General features: G+C 34.2%; 1 protein-coding gene across 1 annotated transcript in view; it reads left to right on the forward strand.

Moving 5' to 3' along the window:
* CEP126 (centrosomal protein 126) overlaps window positions 1-24,806 on the forward strand; it is a 96,390-nt gene that overhangs the window by 25,900 nt on the left and 45,684 nt on the right. Inside the window, exons 3-4 of the mRNA XM_044668448.1 lie at window positions 11,184-11,326; window positions 16,544-16,655. Of these exons, the coding sequence (XP_044524383.1) occupies window positions 11,184-11,326; window positions 16,544-16,655 (255 nt within the window). The remainder of the gene's footprint in view (window positions 1-11,183; window positions 11,327-16,543; window positions 16,656-24,806) is intronic.

The raw sequence follows: 24,806 nt of genomic DNA on the forward strand, positions 1-24,806 counted from the left end.
TCTGATACTAAGCAATCTGGGCAATTTTCTCTTATTTCTAAGTTCTTTAACCTAAATTAACCCTAAGTTTAATAACCTAAATTCTTTGTTATTGTTAAGCTTTGGGGGTAGCATAATAATACTCAAATTCTCTCTCCTTAATTTGTTTTTCAGGTCACTTTTTGCTATGATACACCTCACATTTATTTTTTCCAATCTTTTGACTTTGTTTTAAAGGAAAGTTACTAGTTTTCTTATGGAATCATTGGCTTCTATTTGACAAATTCTTATTTTCAGGAGTTTGTTGTTTTGGTAAAGTTTTATACTCCTGTGCCACTGTAGTTCCTTTTCTAATTTTCTTCCATAACTCTCATTTCATTCCTCTACAGATTTTATTCCATTTGTAAGAACATTTTTTATTTTCTAAAAATTTTCATTCATTTCTTCAGAAATTCTGTTGAATTTGTACCTATACTGTGTTTTTCTTTGAGGCTTTCCCTGTTAGTATATTTAGAGGTGTTTTTTTTTCTTCTGGGTTTATGTCTTGCATGTCTCTATCACCACGATAGATTTTTATTGTGGACTTCTTTTTTTGTTTGTTCCTTCTTCCAGTCTACATTTTGAATTTGGACTTTATGTCAGATTTGGGCTTTCTGTACTGTTGGAGGAAATTATGGGCTACTTCTCTTAATGTTTTGTTAGGGGTATTAAATCAGTCAATCAGTCAACAAGCATTTAGTAAGCGTTTATTTTGTGCTGTGCTCAATGCTGAGCACTGGGAATACAAATATAAACAATAAGAATGACAGACTGGGGAGAACTGTAAGCTTTCAAGTGTGCCCAAAGTGACATTATCCAGGGCAAAGTGTCATCACTGCCCGCCTACTTTATGTCTACAAGTTCCTGACCTAGGTTTGGGTATGTAACTACCCCATTTGCAGTTTCAGTAGACTGTGATAAGCGCAGCCACTATTAATTAACTACAAAGCTCTTCTTGTTTAGTGACAGATCTGTAGGCTTCCCTTTGGTCTGAGATTTCTATCCTGGTTTTTCCCCCTAGAGGTTTCAGATTGAGGTAGAAGCTGAAACTGAGACCTGCTTCCCTCCTTGGGCCCAAATCACTCAGCTGCTCCTCACTTCTGAGCTTGCTTGTTTTCTGAGTATGTGGGTAAATCCTCAGTCCATTCCTCAGCCTTGTATAATAATCTTAAAATCCAAGGTTTAAAATCTTTAGGAGAAATGTTAGGAAAAGAAAATTGCCAATACCCCAAATCAAGAAAGCAGATCTTTTTAAAGGATGCCTACAGAAACCGCACATTGCATCAAAAGATCCAGAGTGAACTTCAGGATATAATGAATTGACCTGAAAGGCATTGAACATATTTATTCTGAATGTAAACTCTAATGCCAAAGGGGAATGCCCCCAAATGGATTTTTGTTGATGCATCTGTTGATCTTTTTTTGTTGTTGTTGTTTCCTTTCTCTTTTATTTCCCTCTTTATCACCAAATTGTTGTAATTTCCCCTTTGTAAAGTGCAATGTGTTATGCACCTCTAGCCAGAGAATCTTTAGAGATATAAGCAGGTTATGTGAAATGATTCATTGGGGAAACAAGGCATGTTAATCTCTCAAAACCCTCAACTAGGGAGATTTTCTACATGCTCATCACAGTGGATTGTGTAAATAGAACTCCCCCAGACACCCAAGGTCATAGACTTCCTTCCCATCTGACCCAGCTTGTCCAACCCAGCTTGGCCAACCTAGTTTGATTCATATACATGCCTATGCTGCATGACTAGAAACTCACAGGAGATGCCTGCAGGCATTAAGAGAGGATAAAGGAAGGAGTGCAAAGGAGCATGGTCTCTCTATTCCCTTGGGCAGTGGCGTGGAGGGCCATGGCTGACAGAGACAGCCATGTGGAGAAACATGTGGTCAGAATTAGATTAGATTAGGCTTTAATTATATATCTGCTTTCTCTTTTTCAAGTGATTTTTAATAAACTCTATGGAAACTAAGAACCTGGAGTTTGTAATTTAATCGTAACACCCTAGAACACTATTCCTAGGCACATATCCCCTCTCTGATCAATCTGGATTTGTGACCCAGCACTGGATAGAGAGCAACAAAGCTAACAGTTTACATATAATGCTACATTAGGCACAAGTTTAGACCTCAAGACTTCTTATCCTGTTACACATCTTGCTATACTGGAATGCTTTACCCAGCCTTTTCTAACTAGATTCTGTCCCTTCTGTCTACAGTTTACTCTATTTGTCTGCCTACACAGGCTGGAAAAATGACTCACCTTGATTTTTCTTTGGATTTTCCAGTCAAGACTAGATTTCATATGGTTTCTATATCTGTTGGCCTCCACCAACTTGATTGTTCCTCTGATTGCTATCTATTTTCTATCATATAAAGAGAATAACAATTTCTACCTGTTTAAATCAGAATTTTGAAATTTTGGTGGTAGTGGTTGTTTTAAAATAGCCTTTTTTGTTGTTATTCTAAGCTCTTTAGGTGTTTGCATTTATTATCAAATGAATGCCAAGAAATTGGCTAATCTAATGTATTATTTATTTAGTATTTTGTATTTTGAGGGTCAGTCAATAAGCGAATAGTGTATACATGTCTTTTCTAGTCAGTGAATATTCAAATAAACTGTTAGGCAAGTTTTTATCAAGTTTTTTAAAGACCATTGACAGGTTATAATGTTCAAATTCTTGCCTTTTTATTTAGGGGAAGATTAAGGGATAGTGAGCCCCTATTTGAGGAAATCACCACCTTCACTCTAAAATGAGTTACTTTTATTCCTGGGTAAGATTTTTCTAATTTATTTAAATTTCACTTTCTCAATTCAGAATGGTCATTTAATATTTAAAATACCTACAGCAAAAATATCCCATCTAGAATTAAAATTGCATCCCATTGTGATCATACCAATCAGTTCTGCCTTTTTTTAAGATGTGATCTCATATAATCTTTTTTTTTGGTTTTTTTTTGTTTTTTTTAATTTTTTAAACCCTTAACTTCTGTGTATTGACTTATAGGTGGAAGATTGGTAAGGGTAGGCAATGGGGGTCAAGTGACTTGCCCAGGGTCACACAGCTGGGAAGTGTCTGAGGCCGGATTTGAACCTAGGACCTCCTGTCTCTAGGCCTGGCTCTCAATCCTCTGAGCTACCCAGCTGCCCCCTCATATAATCTTTTAAAGTTAATTTTATTAATATCTTTTGTTTTTACATCACCTAAATTTCATCTAGTATCTCTTCTTCTTCTTCCCTCCCCAAAAGCCATTGAGTATGAAAAAGAATATTTTTAAAGAGAAAAAAATTCAGCAAAATTGATCAATATATCCAAAATATCCAAGAATATGTGCATTGTTTCACATTCATTAACCCCATCCCCAGCTTGTCCCTGCAAAGCAGTAGGGGAAAAGTATGTCATATTTATTCTTAGGTCTATATTTTATAATATTTACTTGTGATTATTTTGTGGCAGTTCTTTCTATTTATCTATTATTATAGTCATTGGATATTGTTTTCTTGGCTCTTCTTACTGCCCTCTGCAGCAGTTGATATATGTTCTTCCCTGCTTCTCTGCATTTGTCCTACTCTGCTTCTTATACCACAATTCTATTGATAATATACCAAAACTTGCTTAATCATTCCCCAACTGACAAAGCTCTACTTTGTTTCTATTTCTTTGCTACTACAAAAAGCAGTACTGTAAATATTATATTGTAGATAGGGACATTTTTGTCACTTTACTTGAATAATTCAAAATTGCTTTTCAGAATAGTTTTACTGAATCACATTTCCATCAAATAGTGCCTATTATATTAAGAGAATTTGCTTGTCTTCTCTCATTGACTATGTCTCCTCTCATCCTTGCTAATTTTCATGGCGTGCAATAGAATCTCAGTTATTTTTATTTGTATTTCTCTTGTTATTAGTGGCTTGGGGTATTCTTTCCTAAGATTCTTAATAAGTTTCAGGTCTTCTTTGAGAATTGTGTGGTCATATCTGTTTACTATTTCTCTATCAGAAATGGTTTTTTTAGGGGCAGTTAGGTGTCTCGGTGGATTGAGAGCCAGGCCTAGAGACAGGAGGTCCTAGGTTCAAATCTGGCCTCAGACACTTCCCAGATGTGTGACCCTGGGCAAGTCACTTAAGTCCCATTGCTACACCCTTACCACTCTTCTACCTTGGAGCCAATACTAAGTATTGACTCCAAGAGGGAAGGTTAAAAAAAAAGGAAAAAAAAGAAATGGCTTTTGATCTTAACCTAAGCATACACATATACATATGCACATGTACACATATATACATGTATGTATACATATGTTTTAGATCTCAAACCCTTATTTGATAATTTTATTTTACAATTCAACTGTTACCATTATTATGTTAGATACATCAATTCTGTTTGTACAAAATATTTTCAATTCTTGTAATCAAATTAACTTTTTTTCTTTTGTAATTGTCTCTATCCCATGTTTGGTTAACAATGCATGTTTTACCCATATTCTAGTTTTTATGACATTGGATATGTTAATGTCACATATAAATTTTAAATTTATTTGATGTTGCTCTAAGCCTAAATTCTGCCAGACTACTTTCAAATTTTCCCAACAATTTTTATCAAATAGTGAGTTATTTCTTAAGTTTTTTGTTTTCTTGTCAAACAGTGAGTTATTGAGTTCCATTGTTTCAAGTCTAGTCTGTTTCATTGATCTACTTCTCAGTTTTTTAACAGATTCCAAATTATTTTGATGAGTGCTGCTTTGTAACTAATAAAATATACGATCTAGAAGTGCTGTTCTCCATTTAGTGCTACCTTTTTCATTCTTTTAATATCTAGATACATTTTGGTTTCTCCAAATAAATTTTGTTACTATGGAGTTCTGTGAAAGTGATAGTTTAATATGTATGTCATTAAAACTGTAAATTAACTGACAGTATTATAATTTTTATTATATTGTCATGGCCTAGCCATGAGCACTAAATTGTCCTCCAGCTATTTAGGTTGTTTTTTATTTCTTTAAGGCAGAGATGTAAACACATGGCCCACATTATGGGTCTGAGACAAAACAGACCAAAATATAATTGGGAAATATTTACAAAATAAATAGAACTATAATAATACATGGATATTACAGTTTACAATTAACTCAAAATACAGTCCACAGAAATCCTTATTTATAATTTAGTGAATCCCATTTATATTTAAGTTTGACACTACTGGAGCATTTGCAATTGAATCTTGTTTGCTTTGGTAAATTGATTCCAAGATATTTTATTATTTAACTTTTTTGGTTACTTGAAATGGGGTTTTCCTTTCTGTTTAAAGCCTCTTAGATTCTGTTATTAATATCAAAATGTTATTTTTATTATTATTTTATAGCTTATGATTTTGCTAAAGCTATTGTATTAGTATCTTTAATCATTACCTAGGATTTTCATTATCATCAGCAAACAGGTTAAGTTTATCTACTCCTTGCCAAACTTATGCCTTTAATTTCTCTCTCATTACTATTGCTATTATTTCTAGAATTATATAATAGCAGGAAATGTGGATATTAACCCTTAAATTCTTTATTTATTTGGAAAGCTTTTAATATATCCCTGTTACATATAATGTTTGCTCTTGCTTTTTGATCGCTACTTTTTATAATATTGAAAACTTTCAGTTTCAGTTATCATTTCTATAAATTTTTGGTTTCCATTTTTTTCAATTTCTCCTCAAATTTTGAATATGTCCTCTTTTGTGCCTATATTAGGTTGGTTTGTTGACTTTCTGATTTTTAAAAAATTCATATTCAATTCATTAATCTTTTTTTCTACTTTGTTCATATGTTTTGAGATATATATAATTTTTCTCTGAGGACTGTTCTAACTGACTTTCAAAAATTTTAGCATGTTACTTCATCATTATTACTTTCTTGCAAATAATTGTCAATTGCTTTTGTGGCTTTTTTAATCCATGTGTTTTTTTAAGATTTCATTGTTAAATCTCCATTTGGATTGATATTTTTTTGTGTCTATTTAATTACTATTTTTATTGTTATGATTTTTAAAGCACATTTACTATTTTGGCATTTTTACATTTACTTGCATATCTCTGTGCCTTAAGATATGTTTAATCTTTGTAAATATTCTATGTGACACATATATTTTCTAGTCATCCCATTTAGAAGATACCGTAGGTCCTAGTTTAGTTCTGGTTCCTCCAGAATTTTTTTTTTCAAATCTTTATCCTCCCTTTTGTTATCTCTTTGTTAGATTTATCCAAAATTTATATCCTCTTAATCACTCACTTTTTGTCTTTGATGACATATACCCTTGGGACTAGACCTCTTAACTGACTCAGCCTTCTCCTTCAACAGAAAATTAACTTTTCACTAGCCAAGGTGGCTGCTTCAAATGACATGTTATTGGAGGAAGTTTTGGGAAATGGAGAACAGAACTTGCCTCAGCCATATGACATTACTCTTTCCTTTAGATTTGATTGTCACACACACCCTAGCACTACCTCAGTTCCCTTTTTTTCTTTAGTTTTCTGAGTGCTACTGAAGTGTGCTATACTCCAGGCTGAGCCTACTCCTTCTTTCTTCCACCTCAGGGTAGACAATGTTGATGGTTGCTACTTGTGGCTACTGAATGCTATATTTTTCTCCATTGTCCCTAATATTCCTTTTTTTTCTTAATTTTTTCTTTCTCTTCCTCTTTAAAGGTAGTGTTTTGTCTTTCACTTATTATTATTTAATCTACTTTAAGGAAACCTTATTCTCCCAGGTTCTTTTTGCCTCAATCTCAGTCACCCCATTCTCCATTTGTCTCAGATTTGTGAATGATTTAGAAGCTGTGAAATTTAGTCCATAGTGTTCCAGGCCTATTTCTCTATAATCATTTCTCTTATTTAAATTCACTTTGTTTCTTCATGTACATTTCAAAAGAAATTTCTTACTATCTCTCTTTTATTTGAGAGTTTGTGTTGCTTTTTACTCTATAGGTATCTTTCTAGGGTTTTTTCTTTTATTTGTCTCTAGAAATGAGATATTCATTTAGATAACTGGACCTTCCTCATTTTCTGTTGTCTAGAGTATTTGCCAATCAAATAATTTGATCATAAGTAGTAGGAGTTTTTTGTTTTGTTTTGTATTGTTTTTTTAGTAAGAATGCTTTGAATGCCTCTCTTTTATTGAACATCTATCTTTTTTTTCCTGTTGATCACCACTTTTGTTTTTTTCTAGAGGTCTTTTGTTTTGGGGAATATATCATTCCATTCACTCGTATGATTTCTGGCAGCTGCAGAAAAGTCTTTTGTTATAGTTCATTTCCTTTTTCTGTATATATATAGACATATATATAGCCAATAGATGTGTGTATGTAGGTATATATGTATGTGTATGTATGTATCTATATTTAAAGATATTATTAATGATCTCTTGCAGTATTCTTTATTCATTCCTGGAATTGTTTGATTTAAATGAAATGTATATTTCTTGTAGTTTGTAGCATAGGTTTTTTCATGAAGTAATCTGTGGGCACTTTTAATTGGCACTCTTTTCTATATTCAGAAATTCTGTACAGTTTCCTTTTTTCTTTTTTGCATTATGATTTTCAGGTTTCTTAACTTTTCAGATTATCTTAATGCATCTTGTCTTGTATTTTGCTTATATGGAGACAATATATTATTTTAATCTTTAATAACAATAATAAATATATAGCAATTATATAAAGCCTATTATTTGCTAGGCATTGTGCCTAACCACTTATAAATATTATTTCATTTGATCTTCATAGCAACATTGGGAGGTAGATGCTATTATATTATTATTATTATTATTATTATTATTATATTTTATAGATGAGAAACTATACAAATAAAAGCAATATGACTTGCCTGAAGCATTGTGCTTCTCTTCTTCCAGATTGTCTTACACCCATTATATTTATATTATTATTCAGTTCTCTCTTCTAATTCATTGGAGAAACTTGTCAACATGGATTCAAATTTTTCTATTTACTCTGCAAGCTAAAATGCTCCCATTTCTTCTCTTTTAATTTCTGCTTTCAAGATTTTTATTGCTCCTCTCATTTGAACTCTATAGGAACTTTCCTCCTCTGACTCCATGCTCTCTTGTAAAGCCAAAAAACTCTACCTGATCAAGTTTGATGATTCAATTTCCTTTCTCTTGCAATATTTATTTAGAAATATTTGGCTACATTTAGATGTCTGGGTAGCCACTTTCCCTTTTAGTTTAATATATTCCTTATTGATTAATCTGCCTGGACTCTGAGCCTTACTAAATTTTCTTCCTCCTGAGATCTTTGGTAATTTCAGCCTTTTTTCCCCTTGTATTTCCTGAATGTTCACTTTCTGACTCCTTTCTCTTTGATAGATCACTAACCTTTCTCAACCTCCTCTCATACTGAAGAATTTATCCTTCACTAGCTTCATCCTTGCTTTTAGTAATTTGAGGGCTGAGGAGAAAAAAACTAGCTCCTGGTAAATGGCATTCCCCTTTCCTTCAGGCTTTGGTGCAGCCCCAGACACACACTGGCACCCTTACCCAGCTGAGTGCTAATGAAATATGCTTCTACCTCAGACTAATTTGATTGTTTTCTTATACAGTACTTCTCCATCTTCCACAAAAAGGTATGCAATGTTGAAGTCTATTGCTTATTGCCACAAGAATGGTAGTATAAGAGCAAAGGCAAGGTGTGACAATGGAGACTAGCACAATAGCAAGGAAATTGCTGTTTTCCAGAGCTCAAGCCAATGGGATTGGGTTGTTGTAGCTGGCCAGCCAGAGCATAGAAGTTGATGGGAAGGAAATGATAAATTGAGCACATTAGGGACTTTCCTCTCAGCTATTAATTAATCAATTTGTCAGTTTATTAGGCTTCTTGGCATCTTGCCCTGTGGAGACAGCTATAATTGCTGTAATCTAATATAAATAATTCCTGTTTGGTGTGGGAAGGGGTTAAAAATTCATGAGGACTGGAAAAAATGTCTATTGCTCTATATTGTAACATTCAAACACTTTTTTAATGCCACAATTGTGGTCCATTGTTTACTTTGGATTCATAGTATACTGTGGGCACTTAATTAGGTATACTTAGAATTTAAATAAGAGCATTTGTTCCTTTAATTATATAAATAGTCATCAACACGTTTTCATTTTTTATAGTTACAGGTACAAAATAGCTATTAATTTCTGGGAATCTTCTGATATAGATCAGTCATTACAGTGAAATGAATTAAAATGGCACACTTCTGAACTAAGATGCTAGATGTCATAAGATAAATTATGTATCAGACATTTTTAACCAGTTGTCTTAGTTGCCAAGGGAAAGGAATAATGCATGTTTATTTTTTGAAAAACATCATTAATCCCTTAATCCATTATTAATTAATAGAGAGGTTTTTGTTGTATAGTCACTTCAGTCATGTCCAACACTCCATGACCCCATTTGGGGTTTTCTTAGCAAAGATATGAGAGTGTTTTGCCTTTTTCTTCACCAACTTATTTTACAGATGATGAAACTGAGGCAAACACAGTTAATAACTTACCCAGGGTCACACAACTAGTAAGTGTATAAATTCAGATTTTGAACTTGGGAAGATGAGTCCTCCTGACTTCAGAGCTGGCACTGCATCCACTGTGCCATCTAACTTACCCCCCACTAATAATTATAGAGACATACTAAATATGCATTGCAATTATACATTTAATAACAAATGAAACTGTATACCCATGTATCTAATGATTAAATGAATTATGGTATATAAATATAATGGAATATTTTTGTACCTAAAGAAGTGAATAATATGAATAATACAGAAAAATACCAGGATAACTTAAGCAAGTGATGCCAAATGAATTAAACAGAACCAAAAGAATAATATACACACTGATTACAACCATATACAACTCATAATAACAGCAAGAAAAAAGTTCAAAAAGGGTTGTAGAAGCAAAGATGTTTCACTATCTTGTGATAGTTAATTAACTATCTAACTGATTAACCAATGTGAAAATTAGTTAACACTTTTAAGCCAAACTATTAAAAAAGAGGTATTTATAGCTTATCTTACTTTTTTAAGTCTTTTTTGGTATTAACTTCAGTATTTACTATTTGTTTTCATTGATGATTATTAATGTTATTATAGTAATTTTTGAAGGGTTTAGCTCGCTGGAGAGTGCCCCTCCCCAAAAATGTTATTCTGGAAATATGGTGAGCCACATGCCTGCCATGGGTTACACCAAATACCCAGAAATTCTGGAATTTCCTGTGATCTTGCTCTTTATCTTTAAAATGCTTCTAGGAATGAGGGGAAGACAGACACACCAAAGTAGCCAATCTGGAAAAAATGAACAAATTTAATTTCTGTTATATTATTTGATACCATGCCTAATACCTTTTAATTCTCCCAAAAGATATAAGTGCAAGCATTTTGAGTAATCTACAAATCATTGTCCTTTTTCATTCTCATTCCTGAGAAAGTCACCCCAGGTTTGAAGCATTTAACTGAGTCATCAACCAAACAGAATCATACTTCATGTGCCCACACAACTATAAGAACCATTGCTTTTGTGTTCTCTATTAGAATTCCTCCTAGAGTCACAATATATTAGATATGTCATACTTTATCAATTAATTTATAAGACCATTTATAATATGTACATCACACTTGAAAAATGTTGGGGGAGTTTTGAGTTGAAAGTGCCAGTTTAGATCAGTTTTTTTTAATGTCACCTAGGTCCATTATTTAAATTTAGTCTAAACTAGCTGTAACATTTTAAACTTTGAAGTGCAGCTAATGATATCTAACCCTTCTCAGGAAGATCCAAAGCCAAAATAGAAATTTTATACAATCAGATTCTCCTCAGTTTCTTAAATCAACTCATATTATGAGATTAGTGATTTAAATAATATTCTATTGTTGTGAAAGGCTTAAAAATGCATTTCCCCTAACTACCAAATGACATACTTGATCAAATTTGGAGTGACTCAAACTCATTGTAACCTTAAAAAGTTTGTGGAAGTTTGGAGTTTTTTTAATTCCTAAGAAAGTAAAATTTTGAGATATGAAATTGACTTAAATGATCTTCTGAATCTATTTTACTTTTGAATTTTAAAATATTACCACTTAGTAATTCTTATCATATATTTGCTTTTTTTAATATAGAGCTTTTGAAGAGAAACGCAAGAAAGAAGAAGAAAAGGAACACCAGATAAGGGAACAAATTCTTCAACAAAGAAAACAGAAACTTGAAGAAGTTACTGAAAAGTTCCAACGTGCTCATATCCCTCCTCAGCGCAAGAAAACAGGTTTATAAATTTCTAATACATTAACAAAACAACTGAAAGTTATCACCAGATTTTTATTTTACATGAAACTAATAATATGTTGATAAAGCATATCAATTAAAAGAGATCAGTATAGTGTATTTTTTAAAAGATATTAATCGTATAAAGTAGTTATCAGAAGGTGAGGTTAGAGAATATTTTGGTTTTCTAATAGTAATAGTAGCTACTAGCATTTATATAGCACTTACTATGTCCCAGACCTGCAACTAGGTGGCATTAGGGTATAGAGTACTGGCTCTGGAGTATAGAGGACCTACATTCAAATTCAGCCTCAGATATTTACTAGCTGTGCTACCCTGGGCAACTTACTTAAACTGTTTACCTCAGTTCCTCATCTGTAAAATGGGGACACTTTGGAGAAGAAAATAGCAAACCATTCCAGTATTTTTGCCAAGAAAACCCCCACAAATGAAGTCTATGGACTTAGTAGGGTCAGACACAGTCATACTACTGAACAGCAACAACAACATCATGTGCCAAGCATTTTACAGTTATTCTCATTTGATTTCTCAATAACCCTGGGAAGTAAGTGCTGTTATTATTTCCAATTTACAGATGAAAAAAAAGAGAGGTAGAGATGTTAAGTGACTTGCACATGGTCACATTGCTAGTAAAATATCTGAGGCTAGACTTGGAATCAGGTCTTTCTGACTCTAAACCTAGTGCTATGACTACTGTACTACCTATCTGCCCTAATAATTAATAACTTTAAGAATCCTATCCTTACATCTGCATCAAAATATTTTTAGGGTTTTTTTGTTTTGGGTCCTGACATAGGAACTTTGTGTTTTGTTTTGTTTTGTTTTAATTTTCATCTTTAAAACTTAAATGGTAAAGCAATTACCAACATATATATGATAAGGTTTTCAAGGGAAAAAAGGTAGAGAAAGCTTGAAAAGAAACCTTGGTACAATAAGCAGGTTTTCACTACACAAAGCCAGTGAAAGAGTGTATAATCTAGGCTAGATTATTAGAAAAGACGTTCAGATGCAAGAATGAGTCTGGCACATCTATAAGAAAATAAGGAAGCTAGCCTGGCTAGAGTGGAAGATTCATGTTAATAAAGGGAGGGAGAAAAGGAATAAACATTTCTTATGCTCCAGGCACTGTGCCAAGCACTTTATAAATATTATCTCTCTTGATAAGAAACAATGTGGCATACTAAACTAGAAATTAGGAGACCAGGGATCCAGTTCCATATCTGACTAAGTAGGTTTATGACCTTGAACAAATCACATAACTATCTCTAGGCCTTAGTTTCTTCATCTATAAAATAAGCATGTTAAATCAGGTAACAGCTGACATTTAACATTTTAAGGTTTGTCCAGTACTTTATCTATGTAAACTATAGCCTAGCCTCTCCCTCTTCCTACACATACAAAGCCCCTGGATTCACATAGACATTGGATCTTGATCCTTAAGAGTTAATATCTTACTTTGGTTTGTTGTCCCCTAGCTAGAGTTATTCCAAAAAAGCTCCAAAATAAAGTTCAGATGCACTTACATAGAGGTGTCCCCACATATAGATAAAAGAGTTTACCAGTTCTCATACCAGCACTCAAGATAGCAACTACTAATTGTATACAGAACAGCCTTCATTTCATCCCCATAGAAAATGCATAAAATGCCAATGAGTCACTCTATGTTGTCTCTCATTATCCATATCCAATCTACTGCCAATTTCTGTTATTTCTACCTTTGGAGCATTTTTTTATACTCTCCCTTCTTTTCCATGATAAAGAAACAGCTTTGGTATAGGCCCTCATCAATCATCTCATATCTGGACTACTGTAATAGTCCTATGCTTCAGATCTCTAACTACTGCAGTCCATCCTCCACTCATCTACTAAAGTGATTTTCTTAAAAATGTAGGTCTGACCTTGTTACCCACTACCCAATAAACTCTATTGGCTCCCTATAACCCCTAGGATCAAATATAAATCCTTGGCTTTCAATTCCCTTCATAACTTGGCCCCTGTTATAAATGAAAAATTAATCTGGAGGTTTATTACTATAAGAGGGAAATTTTAGTTATTTATAGATATATATTTAAAGTGTGGCCGCCAGGAATCAACAATTCAGGTTGATTCCGTAATTAAATCAGACCCAAGTCAGCATCAGGTTGAGGAGTTTATTTACAATCAGGAAGGTAAAGTATAGGAATAAAGAGAAAGGGAGAGGCTAGTCCAGGCCAAAGGCCTGGATGGAGAGAGAAGATTAAAAGGCTAAATAAATGAAGCTGTAAGCCACAAGGCCCAAAAGCCAGATAGGCAGAGTTTGGAAGCGGCCCAGCTAGGCCAAGGACGTCAGCCTAACTTACCCACGTGACAATACAGAGTGTAAGCGTTCTGTGGTCTCCAGAGATCCTTCAGCACTGAGTTTGAGACAGCAACTGCCCCAACAGGAAGTAACTAACATACTTAAAGAGATAGTGTCCTTCGTCACTTCCTGTGGGTCCACCTCTAATTCAAATGGACAAATGGCAGTCTCTACATTGATTTGGACTGCCCAAAGGCAGTCCCCTGTTCTTGATTTGTTACTTATTGTCACCTGTGGGTAACTAGTCTTCCCTCCCCACTAAGGAAGGTGAGGATTACATCATTTCTATGCCTGGGATGGGTAGACTTTTGACTATGAATGGGCTTGAGCTAATTCCATTTACACATTACTAGATTTATAAGTATTCATTAGTAAAGAGAAAGATAGATTAAAAAAAAAAGGTTTACAGCCTTTCTAACTTTAGGTAAAGATTGTAAGAGGGAGATTTAAGGTATTATATAGATATATATTTAAGGTGTGGCCGCCAGGAATCAATAATTCAGATTGATTCCATAATTAAAATAGACCCAAGTCAGGATCAGGTTTAAGGTAGTTTATTTAAAATAAGTAAGGGTAGAAGGCAAGGGAAATAGAGGGAGAGGCTAGCCCGGACAGAGAGAGAGAGAGAAGGTTAAAAGGCTAATTAAACTAGATTACATGCCACAAGGTCTTAGCAATCAGAGGGGCAAGAAGCCTACTTAAGGTAGAGAGTCTGGGAAACGCCAAGGTAGGGCAAGGAAGTCAGCCTAACTTACCCACCTGACCATTCCGAGTGGAAGCAGCCTGAGGACTCAGCGGAGATCCTTCAGCACCAAGTTCAAAGCCAGAACTGCCCCAACAGGAAGTAACCAACATACTTGAAGAGATAGTGTCTCTCCTCACTTCCTGTGGGTCCACTTCTAATTCAAGTGGACAAATGGCAGCCTCTACACTGATTTGGACTGCCCAAAGGGCAGTCCCTTGTTCTTGATTTGTTACTTATTGTCACATGTGGGTAACTCATCTACCCTCCCCATGAAGGGAGGTGGGGATGACATCATCTCTGATAGTAGAGTTTTGACTATGAATGGGCTAGAGCTAATTCCATTTACACAATATCCAGTTCCCCAAAACAGCCACTTCCCTGCTTGCCAGAAATTAAGAGATAAGGTAAGTACCCAGAGGAAAAAAAAAAAAAAACAACAGCCAAGAGACAGGTTCAAGAATCCCCACTCCCCTTCCTAAACTAGCTTTTCCAAGCTAAGCTCCTTTTCCCTTTCCTTGGCCATTGACTTTCAAAGGTCATGCCTCCCGCCCTGGCTTCTGAGATGACATTCCACCATGCTGCCAGGCCTCACATCAGGCAATCAGATCGGCAGACATGATGCGTGACTCTGGATGGAGAAATTTTACTTCACATACACCCACTTTCCAGGCATTATACAAAAACAATTTTACCTCTGCTATATACTTCGGTCTTATGTCACCATTCTGTAAAGTAAGAAAATGTACATGAGTCTGTTCTGCTATAAACTAGACATTCTTAAAGTCTAGCATAGAAGTAAAGACAACACAAAATGATCTCACTCACAACATGCTTCTGGAGCAGATCTACTTCTATAACAAAAAAGTTTCCTCCATGCTTCAAATAGCCTATCATCTTAGAGAAAGACCCAATCATAGGAATTGTCTGTATTTTCTAAGTAGGGTGTTGGTGGCCATAAACACTTCCCTTTAGGAGGGATACCTCCACACGAAAGTCTATAACCTATAATTTCATCAGGTCAATACAGAAACTTAAAAAATTGATCAGAGATTCCACTACCCCTTTATACATGTTATCTAATTTGAGCATTATAATAATCCTAGGAAGCACATAGTTCTTTGCTGCCATTTTACACATGAGGAAACTGAGGCACACAGAAATTAAATGATTCATCCATGATCCCATAGCTAGTATCAGAGTTAAGACTCAAATCCATGTCTCTACTGACTCCAAGTCTTAACCTTTCCATTATAATATGCTTAATAGATTTAAAATTCTGAGATTCTGAATAAAGGAAAAATATGGTTGGATAGATAATACAAGATTACATAAGTGAAAACCTTGAATGATAGATTTGGAACTTGGGATATTATTTTAAAATTGAACTTCACAATTAAATTCAGTAATTTAGCATATATTCATTAAGTTCCTACAGTGGGTAAAGAACTATGTTGAACAGTGGGGAAATAGATAAAGAGGCAAATATGTTATAAAGGAAATGGATTAATTTGGATTCAAAGGATACCTCATTTCAAATCTTGCCTCCTGGACTTAGTAGTTAAGTGACCATGAGCAAGTCACATCCCTTAATCCCTCTTCTACAAAATAGATGGTTCTTAAGTCACAATGTTGTGAGACTCAGCTAAGATAATGCTTGTAAAATGCTTTGTAAATTTTAAAGTGCTATATAAATGCCAAGTGTATTATTATTATTACTATAATATTATAGTCTTTGCTCTCAAAGAAATTACATTCCACTGAAAAGGTAAAACCCAAATATAATACAAGGTGTAGAAATTGATGAGATGCAAGGATAATTATGGCCAAAATGTCCCAGAATATTTTTAATAAGAGAAGATATTCGTGTGGTGCGATTTGTATTATGTCTCTTCATGAAATTTTATATGAGAAATTTGAGATGACCTTTCTTATTTACAAGTATTTAAATAAAAAATATTTCAGCTAATTTAAAGAAACTTGAAAAAATATTTCTTGTTAATAAATAAAAGTGTTTGTATTATTTACAAACTTCATGATGCATTAAATAGAAAATACCAGAGAGATTATTATATTATTGATTCTCTGCCATTTTGTGTTATTTGTAATCCATATAGTTACCCAAAAAACAGTACCCCGTTTAGAAGAGGCCCTTGAACAAATTCAGAGATTCAGCTTGAAACCAGAATTTAACTATTCCTCTTCCAATAGACCTACAATGAACTGGAAGTAAGTATTTTTAATATTAGAATTTGCATTATTTAATATTATTTGGTTAGGTCACTTTGTATTTATTATATTTTGTAGTCACTATATTTGTTATTCTATATTATGCTTAGTAATATTTCCTTTTTTTTTACAAATGAGATTTAAATATAGTGGGTTGTGAATTGTGCTTTTGATATAATCAAGTTAGAGTTCAAAATTTTAAAATACCTAATGTTAAAATACTTACTGAAGGAAATTATTTATTCTTAGGGCAATATTAGTTATCAAAAACCATTATTAGAAAAATTAATAGTTTCTATCCATCTCCAATAAGAACAGAAAAATAAAAATGCATTAAATTATAGTTTGAGAATTTTAGGCAGGACATAAGGAAGTTTTCTATTAAGGGTTGTCAGCCATTGTAGATTTTAACCAAGAGCTCTTGAAGAGGCCATGATATACTTCTTTACAGAATATTTAAATGAAGCCTGCCAGATAGGTAAGCTCTTCATTCAGTTATTCATTGAACTGTTATTACATACCTATTATCAGCGTTCATGGAAATATATACATTCTTTGAAAATTAAATATAAGCATTATAGTCTTAAGCTACATGAAGATCATAATTCTGTTGAAATGAGATGTATGTCTATAAGATTTTTGTTTCAGGTATTGTTTGGACAAGATCTTATAGCTAGAAGTAAATTTAGAAAAAGTTATCATTATTTGTTTCACAATTATGTGCCATTGATCATAAAAGAAATTATTATGCACAGTGCAATAATTATGCAATTATTATGCACATCAGCACTGGAGTGCTGATGGATCAGTACTAATTCACAACTAGAAAAAAGGCTAAAAGCACATTGTCTACTGATAATAGAGCTTCTTATACTAATAGTATGATAATCTTTGTCCTTGAAGAAGGAACAAACATATCTGATTTTTCATGTCTTTTACTTGGGATCAAGTAATTCTAAATAATAAAGGAATTATTATCCTTGCTGAATAAAAGGATTCAAACTACTCAATCTAATAAAGATATATTGGGGTTTTCCCCCTTCACTTTTAAGTTTCTAACAGTCTACAACTTATTATTCATGTTATCAGCCATTATCATTATGAGATTTTTATATAGTATTGTTGGAAATATATAGACCCTTCCTGCTTAACATTAGGAATTCTCTTAATGTTTTAAAAGAGGAAAAGTGCCAAAATAATTCTGACTTCCAAATAGCAAAATAATATATAATTAAAACAAATGAATGACAGAACCAGGAAAAAGCCTAGAATTCTTGGCTTTATCATATATATGTGTGTGTGTGTGTATGTACACATGTATGTATATATTTTTTGTGAAATTATTTTCACTACAATTAAATGTTAATATTTTAATATTGCCATATGACTTCATCATGTTAATCATTAAATGCATAGTTTTTTTAAGTATTAGTTCATTAATTTAATCCTGCAAATATTTACTGCCTAGTATATATTAAGTCTTTGGAAAGGTATAAACATAAATAAGACACAATCTATGCCCTTAAAAAATTCACAGTATCATAATAAGTAAAAGAAAAATAAAATATATTTTATCCTTAGACAGAAATGATATAGAATATTGAATTCAGGAGATAAATTTGCTTTCTTTACACATGTTTCCAACCTATTACATAATGTAGGTGAAAACATCTTCCAAAATGTAAAGCTTTATACAAATATAAGGTATTCAGGATCATGTAAGATGATAAATTATTGGGAAAAATAAATAATCCTGCTGATTGTAGGCATGATTTTATACTATAAACCTTAGCCACTTCTCATAGTATTAAGAAAACATATAGGGGGCATCTGGGTAGCTCAGTGGATTGAGAGCCAGGCCTAGAGACACAGGAGGTTCTAGGTTCAAATATGGCCTCAGACACTTCCCAGCTGTGTGACCCTGGAAGTGTCACTGAACTCCCATTGCCTAGCCCTTACTACTTTTCTGTCTTGGAACCAATTGGTTCCAAGACAGAAGGTAAGGGTTTAAAAAAGAGTATATAGTATTAAAATACCCATATATCTATACTAGATTCAAAATTGAGTGAAAGCTTATACAGAAAGGAAAGTATCAATGATGAAGTATATAAAACAATATAAGATGTTGATAAAGTCACAGCTGAAGGTCAGAAAAAGAAGAAAAGGCAGAAAGTAGCCAATGTTTTGTAAACACATAAGAAAAATAAAAGAAAATGTTTTTTGTGTTAGATTTGTCACATTAACCTTAAAGAAAGTAACATAGGAAACTAAGAAGAATTTTAGGCTGAGAGAAAAATTGATGAATTTAAAATATTCATATTAAAGACAAGTTTGAATTGTATTTTGTATACAATTTGTTTGAATTGTATAGCAATTCCTTTTCACTTTCTGTTTAATTCTATAATCATGTGATCTCTAAATAAAGTATACAATTCTTATCTACGCAGAAATCTTAACAAACCAAATTTTTATATGTTATGTTAAAAATTAGTCATGTGTCAATGTTAAATCCAGTAACTATGCTTTTATTTTCCCCTTTCATATAAACTTTAATTTAAATAGAGATTATGACAGTACTTCCAGCTTCACTTTCCCAAAAGAAAGTAAAAATATGTCAGATTATCTTTTTTGCAACTAAACTCCTACATTATAGGTTACTCAGCTCAAATCAATAAACAAATTTAATTGAATCCCCTTTCCTTATGATAAGGTAAAGGACATAGAAAGTTGAAATCTATCTCATTTTAAATCTGTAGATTGCAAAATGTTGTCATATACCTATCTCCAATATCAATATATTTGATTTTTTTAAAAATGTGGTCAGGCAGCCATTACAACAGCTCATGGGAGGGAGGATTGCCTACTATGAACAGAGTTTTAACAACTATTCTACTTTGGAAAATATACTCATCTCCTTTGATCCAAATTTTATTGCCTGCCACACTCCTTATCTTCATGACCAACATTCTCTGAATTGCTGAAAGCAAAAACTGAGAGGAGGGGAAATTTCTATTCCGCCCCCCCCATATATTGATTGCACCCCTTGTGAAAGGAGAGTCATTGATTAATGAAAAGTCGTAGACCCTAAGAAGAAAATATAAATCAAAGATCAGAGGACAGGTTGATGATCTAAACAAAGCAACTTAATAAGGCTATATCTCTACCTGCCTACCCAAAATGCCTTCCTACCATCCAGATCCCTTCCTGCCTGCCCAGATGTGTCCACTCCTTCCAGCCCTGATCAGCTGTCTCCTCCACTGGCCCCTATGTCTTACCATGTCTCCCAAATCTTTCCAACCTGCCCAATTCTTTCTCCCATCCATCAGCTACAAACCATGCCTACCTGTCCTTCTGTCTCCCCTGATCTTCCTGCTTCTTTTTTACGTGCCTCAACCCCTTCCTATCGAACCATCTATCTTCCTCGTCCTCCAACTGCAGTTACATCTAGCTTTTCCAGCCGTCTCCCTCATCTTCCAGCCCCAATTATTTCTGACCCACCTCGCCACCTACCCCATCCACCCCAAAGATCTACCATCTCTGATACTATCCCACATAACAGGCTATTTTATAAATCTTCCAGACCGAATCCTTGCCATCCAACTGAGTTCTCAACTCCATCAGTTCTAAAACCTGCCCTTGTACGCCGTTCCCTTCCATCTAGATTGGCTGTTTCTGCTGTTCATTCAGAACCTCTCCTGCCAATTCTGATGCCTTCCTGTTCAGCTAGTCATTTTCCTTACCCACCAACTCCCATCCCTGGTTGTCTCTCCCAAATGCCTCAGCGTCCTGTCAGCCCAAATCTTGTTCAGTCAGTACAGCCCTTTCCTCAGCAAACCAAATTGCTGTTTTACCCACCTCCCTTTCATGCCTCATTTGTCCCTCATCCACCCCCCTGTGGTTCTCCATCTACTTCCACATCATCTTCTCCTTCTACTTGTATTTCTTCTTTTCCATCTCCTCCCATACTCTCTTCTTCCTCTTCATCTGTCGTTCCTTCTCCACCTCTTATTTCTCCTTCCCCTTCTATTTCTGCTGTTCCATCCATGCTTTCCTCTGTTGCTACTCCTTTTTCTCCTCCTTTGCCTTCTTCAAGTCACTCTTCCTGCTTGCCTCCTTCATCCTTTATTCCATCCTCTTTACCAATCCCTCTTCCTTCTTCATATGTATCTTCCTCTTCCTCCATGCCTTGGCTTTCTTCTACACCTACTTCTGCTTCCATTTCTATCCATCCCTTCATTTCTTCTCACTGGGGGAAGAAAGTAGAGAAGAAAAGAGAAGAAAGTGGAGTAGAGAAGAAAGGAATAGAGAAGAAAAATTTGAGACAACAACTTTAAAGGTAAACAAATTGAGTTTATTAGCTGCCTAGTATATTTGTTATGGGGAGGGTGATATAAAGGGGAGGGAAAATGGGTAAGGATAGAAAAAGGGAAAGGATTCTGAGAGAATAGGAAAAAGTGTTCCAATTAAGCACTTTAGGAGCTGGGTTGACATTTGTTGCAAATGCTGTCCTTTGTTTCTATCCTTGTTCCTTCTGTGATCTGTAGCCATAGAAATAGTAAGGACTTGGCTATCTGTTGTCTAATGATATAGATAAAGATATTAATATGAATATTGGAGATGGGTATATACATATATGGCCCTCAAAGCATATCTATACCATCTAAGTCTTGTATGACTGTTCTTGAGCATCACATTTCAAGACTTGCTACAAAAGCCACTGTTGCCCTTATTATATCTCATTTCCCAAAATTTTGTGCTGAGGTTTGCACTTTAATCTTGAATATTTCTAAAATTCAGCACATTATGAGACTTTAAGAAATATTATAATATACTTGATGCTCTTCTTTCACCTTAAGTCACCCACACCTTACTCCCTGTGCGCTCCCATTGGACTGCTGGGAAGAGGGGCAGGGGATGTGAAAAAATGTCATCAGACCCACTGGAGGGGGTGGGGGATGAGCAGCTCTGCCCAAGTCCCTTTGCTTTTCTAGTAATGAACTATGGCAGAGGGGCAGGACTGGGGGTGGCCACATGCCCAGAGAGAGTGCTCTGCATGCCATCTTTGATACCCATACCATAGATTCACCATCACTGGTATATAGAGTTGGAGAAAAATACATAAAGATAGTGACAAACTTAGAAGAAATCATTACATACACCTTTGGAATTTATAGGTATACATAAAAGTATACGTAGCAAAACTAGTAACAAATGGCAGCAAAGTGTGAGTGACATATGGTGACTTTTTGACACTTTGTTTACATCAAAAAATAGCAACATATCCTAAATATATACTTATGGTGGCAATATTTGGGTTTCTCAAACATACACAAGAGAATAGAAATCACTGGCCATTACTTGAGAGTAATAGGGAGCTACAATGGCCATGCATTCAACATAGAACAAGAAATGTAGTTATTTCTTATCTTTTATATCAGGGGTTCTTAATCCAGAGTTCAAAAACTTATCTTTTTAAGTTTTTCATAATTTTTTCAATATAAATGGTTTCTTTTGTAGTGCTATATATTTTATGCATTTAAAATTTTTTCTGAAGGGCAGAGCCAAGATGGCAGAAAAAAGGTGGAGACCCACCTGACCTCTCCCAAATTACTATCCAAACAACTTTAATGTAACATCTCAGAATGAATTCTGGAGTAGCAAAACCCACAAAAGGACAGTGAAACAATTTTGTATCCAAATACAGTTTAGGTCAGCAGAAAAATCTGTTACATTGTGATGGGAGTGAAGCACAGACCAGCATGCTGGGGCAGGCCCAACCTCAGTAAGCCAGCACTTGACTTGGGGGAAACTGAATCAACAGCAATGGCTTCTGGAGCTATAAGCCTTCAGATAGTAAAGGGGTCAGACAACTGATTAGAAGATTACAGGAATCCCTTTGTTGGCACTGGGAGCAGAACTCTTTTACATTACCCAGATCCAGATCACAGTTTCAGGGCAGGAAGGAGCATTAGCACACCTGTACTTGTGACCATAGGAAAATAGATGCTCATCATAGATCAAGGGTGGGAAAAAGTGTGCTTATGGTTAATCACAGACCAGCACATAATCCAGGAGAATAGTAAACACACTTCTCCATAGATCATACCACCATGGAAGAACTAAAAATTTATAGATCCCCAGAACCAGCTCTAAAATCAACTACACAAAAATCTTGAAGCTTAGGATGGTACCCCATCCACCTCAGGAACAGAGCCCAATTTTAACATTTTTTGTTAAAAGTAAAAAAAAAAGTATGAGGAATTGAGCAAACAAAAGAAATTCAATATGGAATATGATTTGAATCATAGGGAAAACTACCACACAAATTTGAAAGAAGACAACAAATGCACATTCATAGAAAAAGGTGAATTGATCTCCAAGTCCCAAAAAAATTCTTGGAAAAGCTCAAAAAAAGAGTTTAAAAGTCAAATAAAAGAAGGGGGAAATTGGGAAAAGGAATGAGAGTGACATAAGAAAATTATAAAAAAAAAGTTGACACCTTGAAGGCACACAAAAAATTGAAGAAAATAATTCCTTAAATAAGAGAATTGGCCAATTGGTAGAAGCACCACAAAAATCCACTAAAGGGAACTCCTTAAAAAATACAGTTAGCCATATGGGAAAGGACGTACATAATCTCACTAAAGAAAATAATTCTTTAAAAATCAGAATTTGACAAATGGAAGCTAATGACTCCATGAGACATCAAGAAACAATAAAACAATCAAAAGAATGACAAAAGAAGAAGAAAATGTGAAATATATCATTGGAAAAAGAACTGACTTAGAAGACAGATCAAGGAGAGGCAATTTAAGAATTATTGGACTAACTAAAAGTCGTGATCCAAAAAAAGAGCCTAAGCAGGAATATTATAACCAAATTCCAGAACTCCCAGGTCTGGGAGAAAATATTGCAAGCAGCTAAAAATAATTCAAATATTGTGGGGACAGTGTCAGGTGAACACAAGATTTAGCAGCTTCTACATTAAAGGATTTATAGAGGTTGGAACATGATATTTCAGAGGGCAAAGGAACTAGAACTAAAACCAAGAATTACCTGCCTATAAAAACCAAGTATAATCCTTCAAGTGGGAAACAGATATTCAGTGAAATAGACAACTTTCAAGCATTCCTGATTTTAAAAAAAGACCAGATCTGAATAGAAAATTTGACTCAAATACAAGACTCAAGAAAAGCCTAAAAAGGTAAACAAGAAAGAGAAATTATAAGGAATTCAATAGGGTTAAATTGTTTACATTCCTACATGGGAAGATAACACTTGTAACTCCTAAGAACTTTATCATTAGAGCAATTAGAGGGAATATACATAGGAGAGGGCAAAGATGTGAGTTGAAAATTATGAGATGATAAAATTAAGGGTTGAGAAAAAATGAATGCACTGAGAGAAGAGGGAAGGGAGAGATTTACTAATCTATTATTTCACATAATTATCTCACATAACAGAAGACTGAAAGAGCTTTTACAGTGGAGAGGACAATAAGGAGTTGGGGAGAGAAGCACTTGAACTTACTCTCATAGGAACTGGATCAAAGAGAGAATAAATTATACATGCTCAATTGGGTTTAGAAATCAATCCTACCCTACAGAAAAGAAGAATAGAAGGGAGTGGGAAACAAGAGGAAGGGGTGATAGAAGGGAGAACAGTTTGGAGGAGACAGTAGTCAGGAACAAAACACTTTTGAGAGTGGACAGGGTGAAAAGAGAGAGTAGTATAAACTGGAGGGGATATAAATAGGATAGAGGGTAATACACAGTATAATAGTGAAAAAATATTTTTGAATAAGTTTCTATAATAAAAGACTCATTTCTCAAATAAATAGAGAAATAAGTCAATCTTGTAAGTATACAAAGTCATACCCCAATCAATAAATTGTTAAAGGATATAAACAGCTTTAAGATGAAATAATCAAAACTATATATAGACATGTAGAAAAATGCTCTAAATCACTATTAATTAGAGAAATGCAGATGAAAACAATCTGAGATACCACTTCACCCCCTAACAGACTATTAAAATAGCAAAGGAAAATAACAAAAGTTGGAAGAGATGTGGGTAAAATTGAGACACTGATGCATTGTTGGATGAGTAGTGAACTGATTCAGCTATTCTAAAGAGTAGTTTCAAACTGCA

The sequence above is a fragment of the Gracilinanus agilis genome, chromosome 3 (assembly GCF_016433145.1).
Source record: "Gracilinanus agilis isolate LMUSP501 chromosome 3, AgileGrace, whole genome shotgun sequence".
In the NCBI taxonomy this organism is placed as follows: domain Eukaryota; kingdom Metazoa; phylum Chordata; class Mammalia; order Didelphimorphia; family Didelphidae; genus Gracilinanus; species Gracilinanus agilis.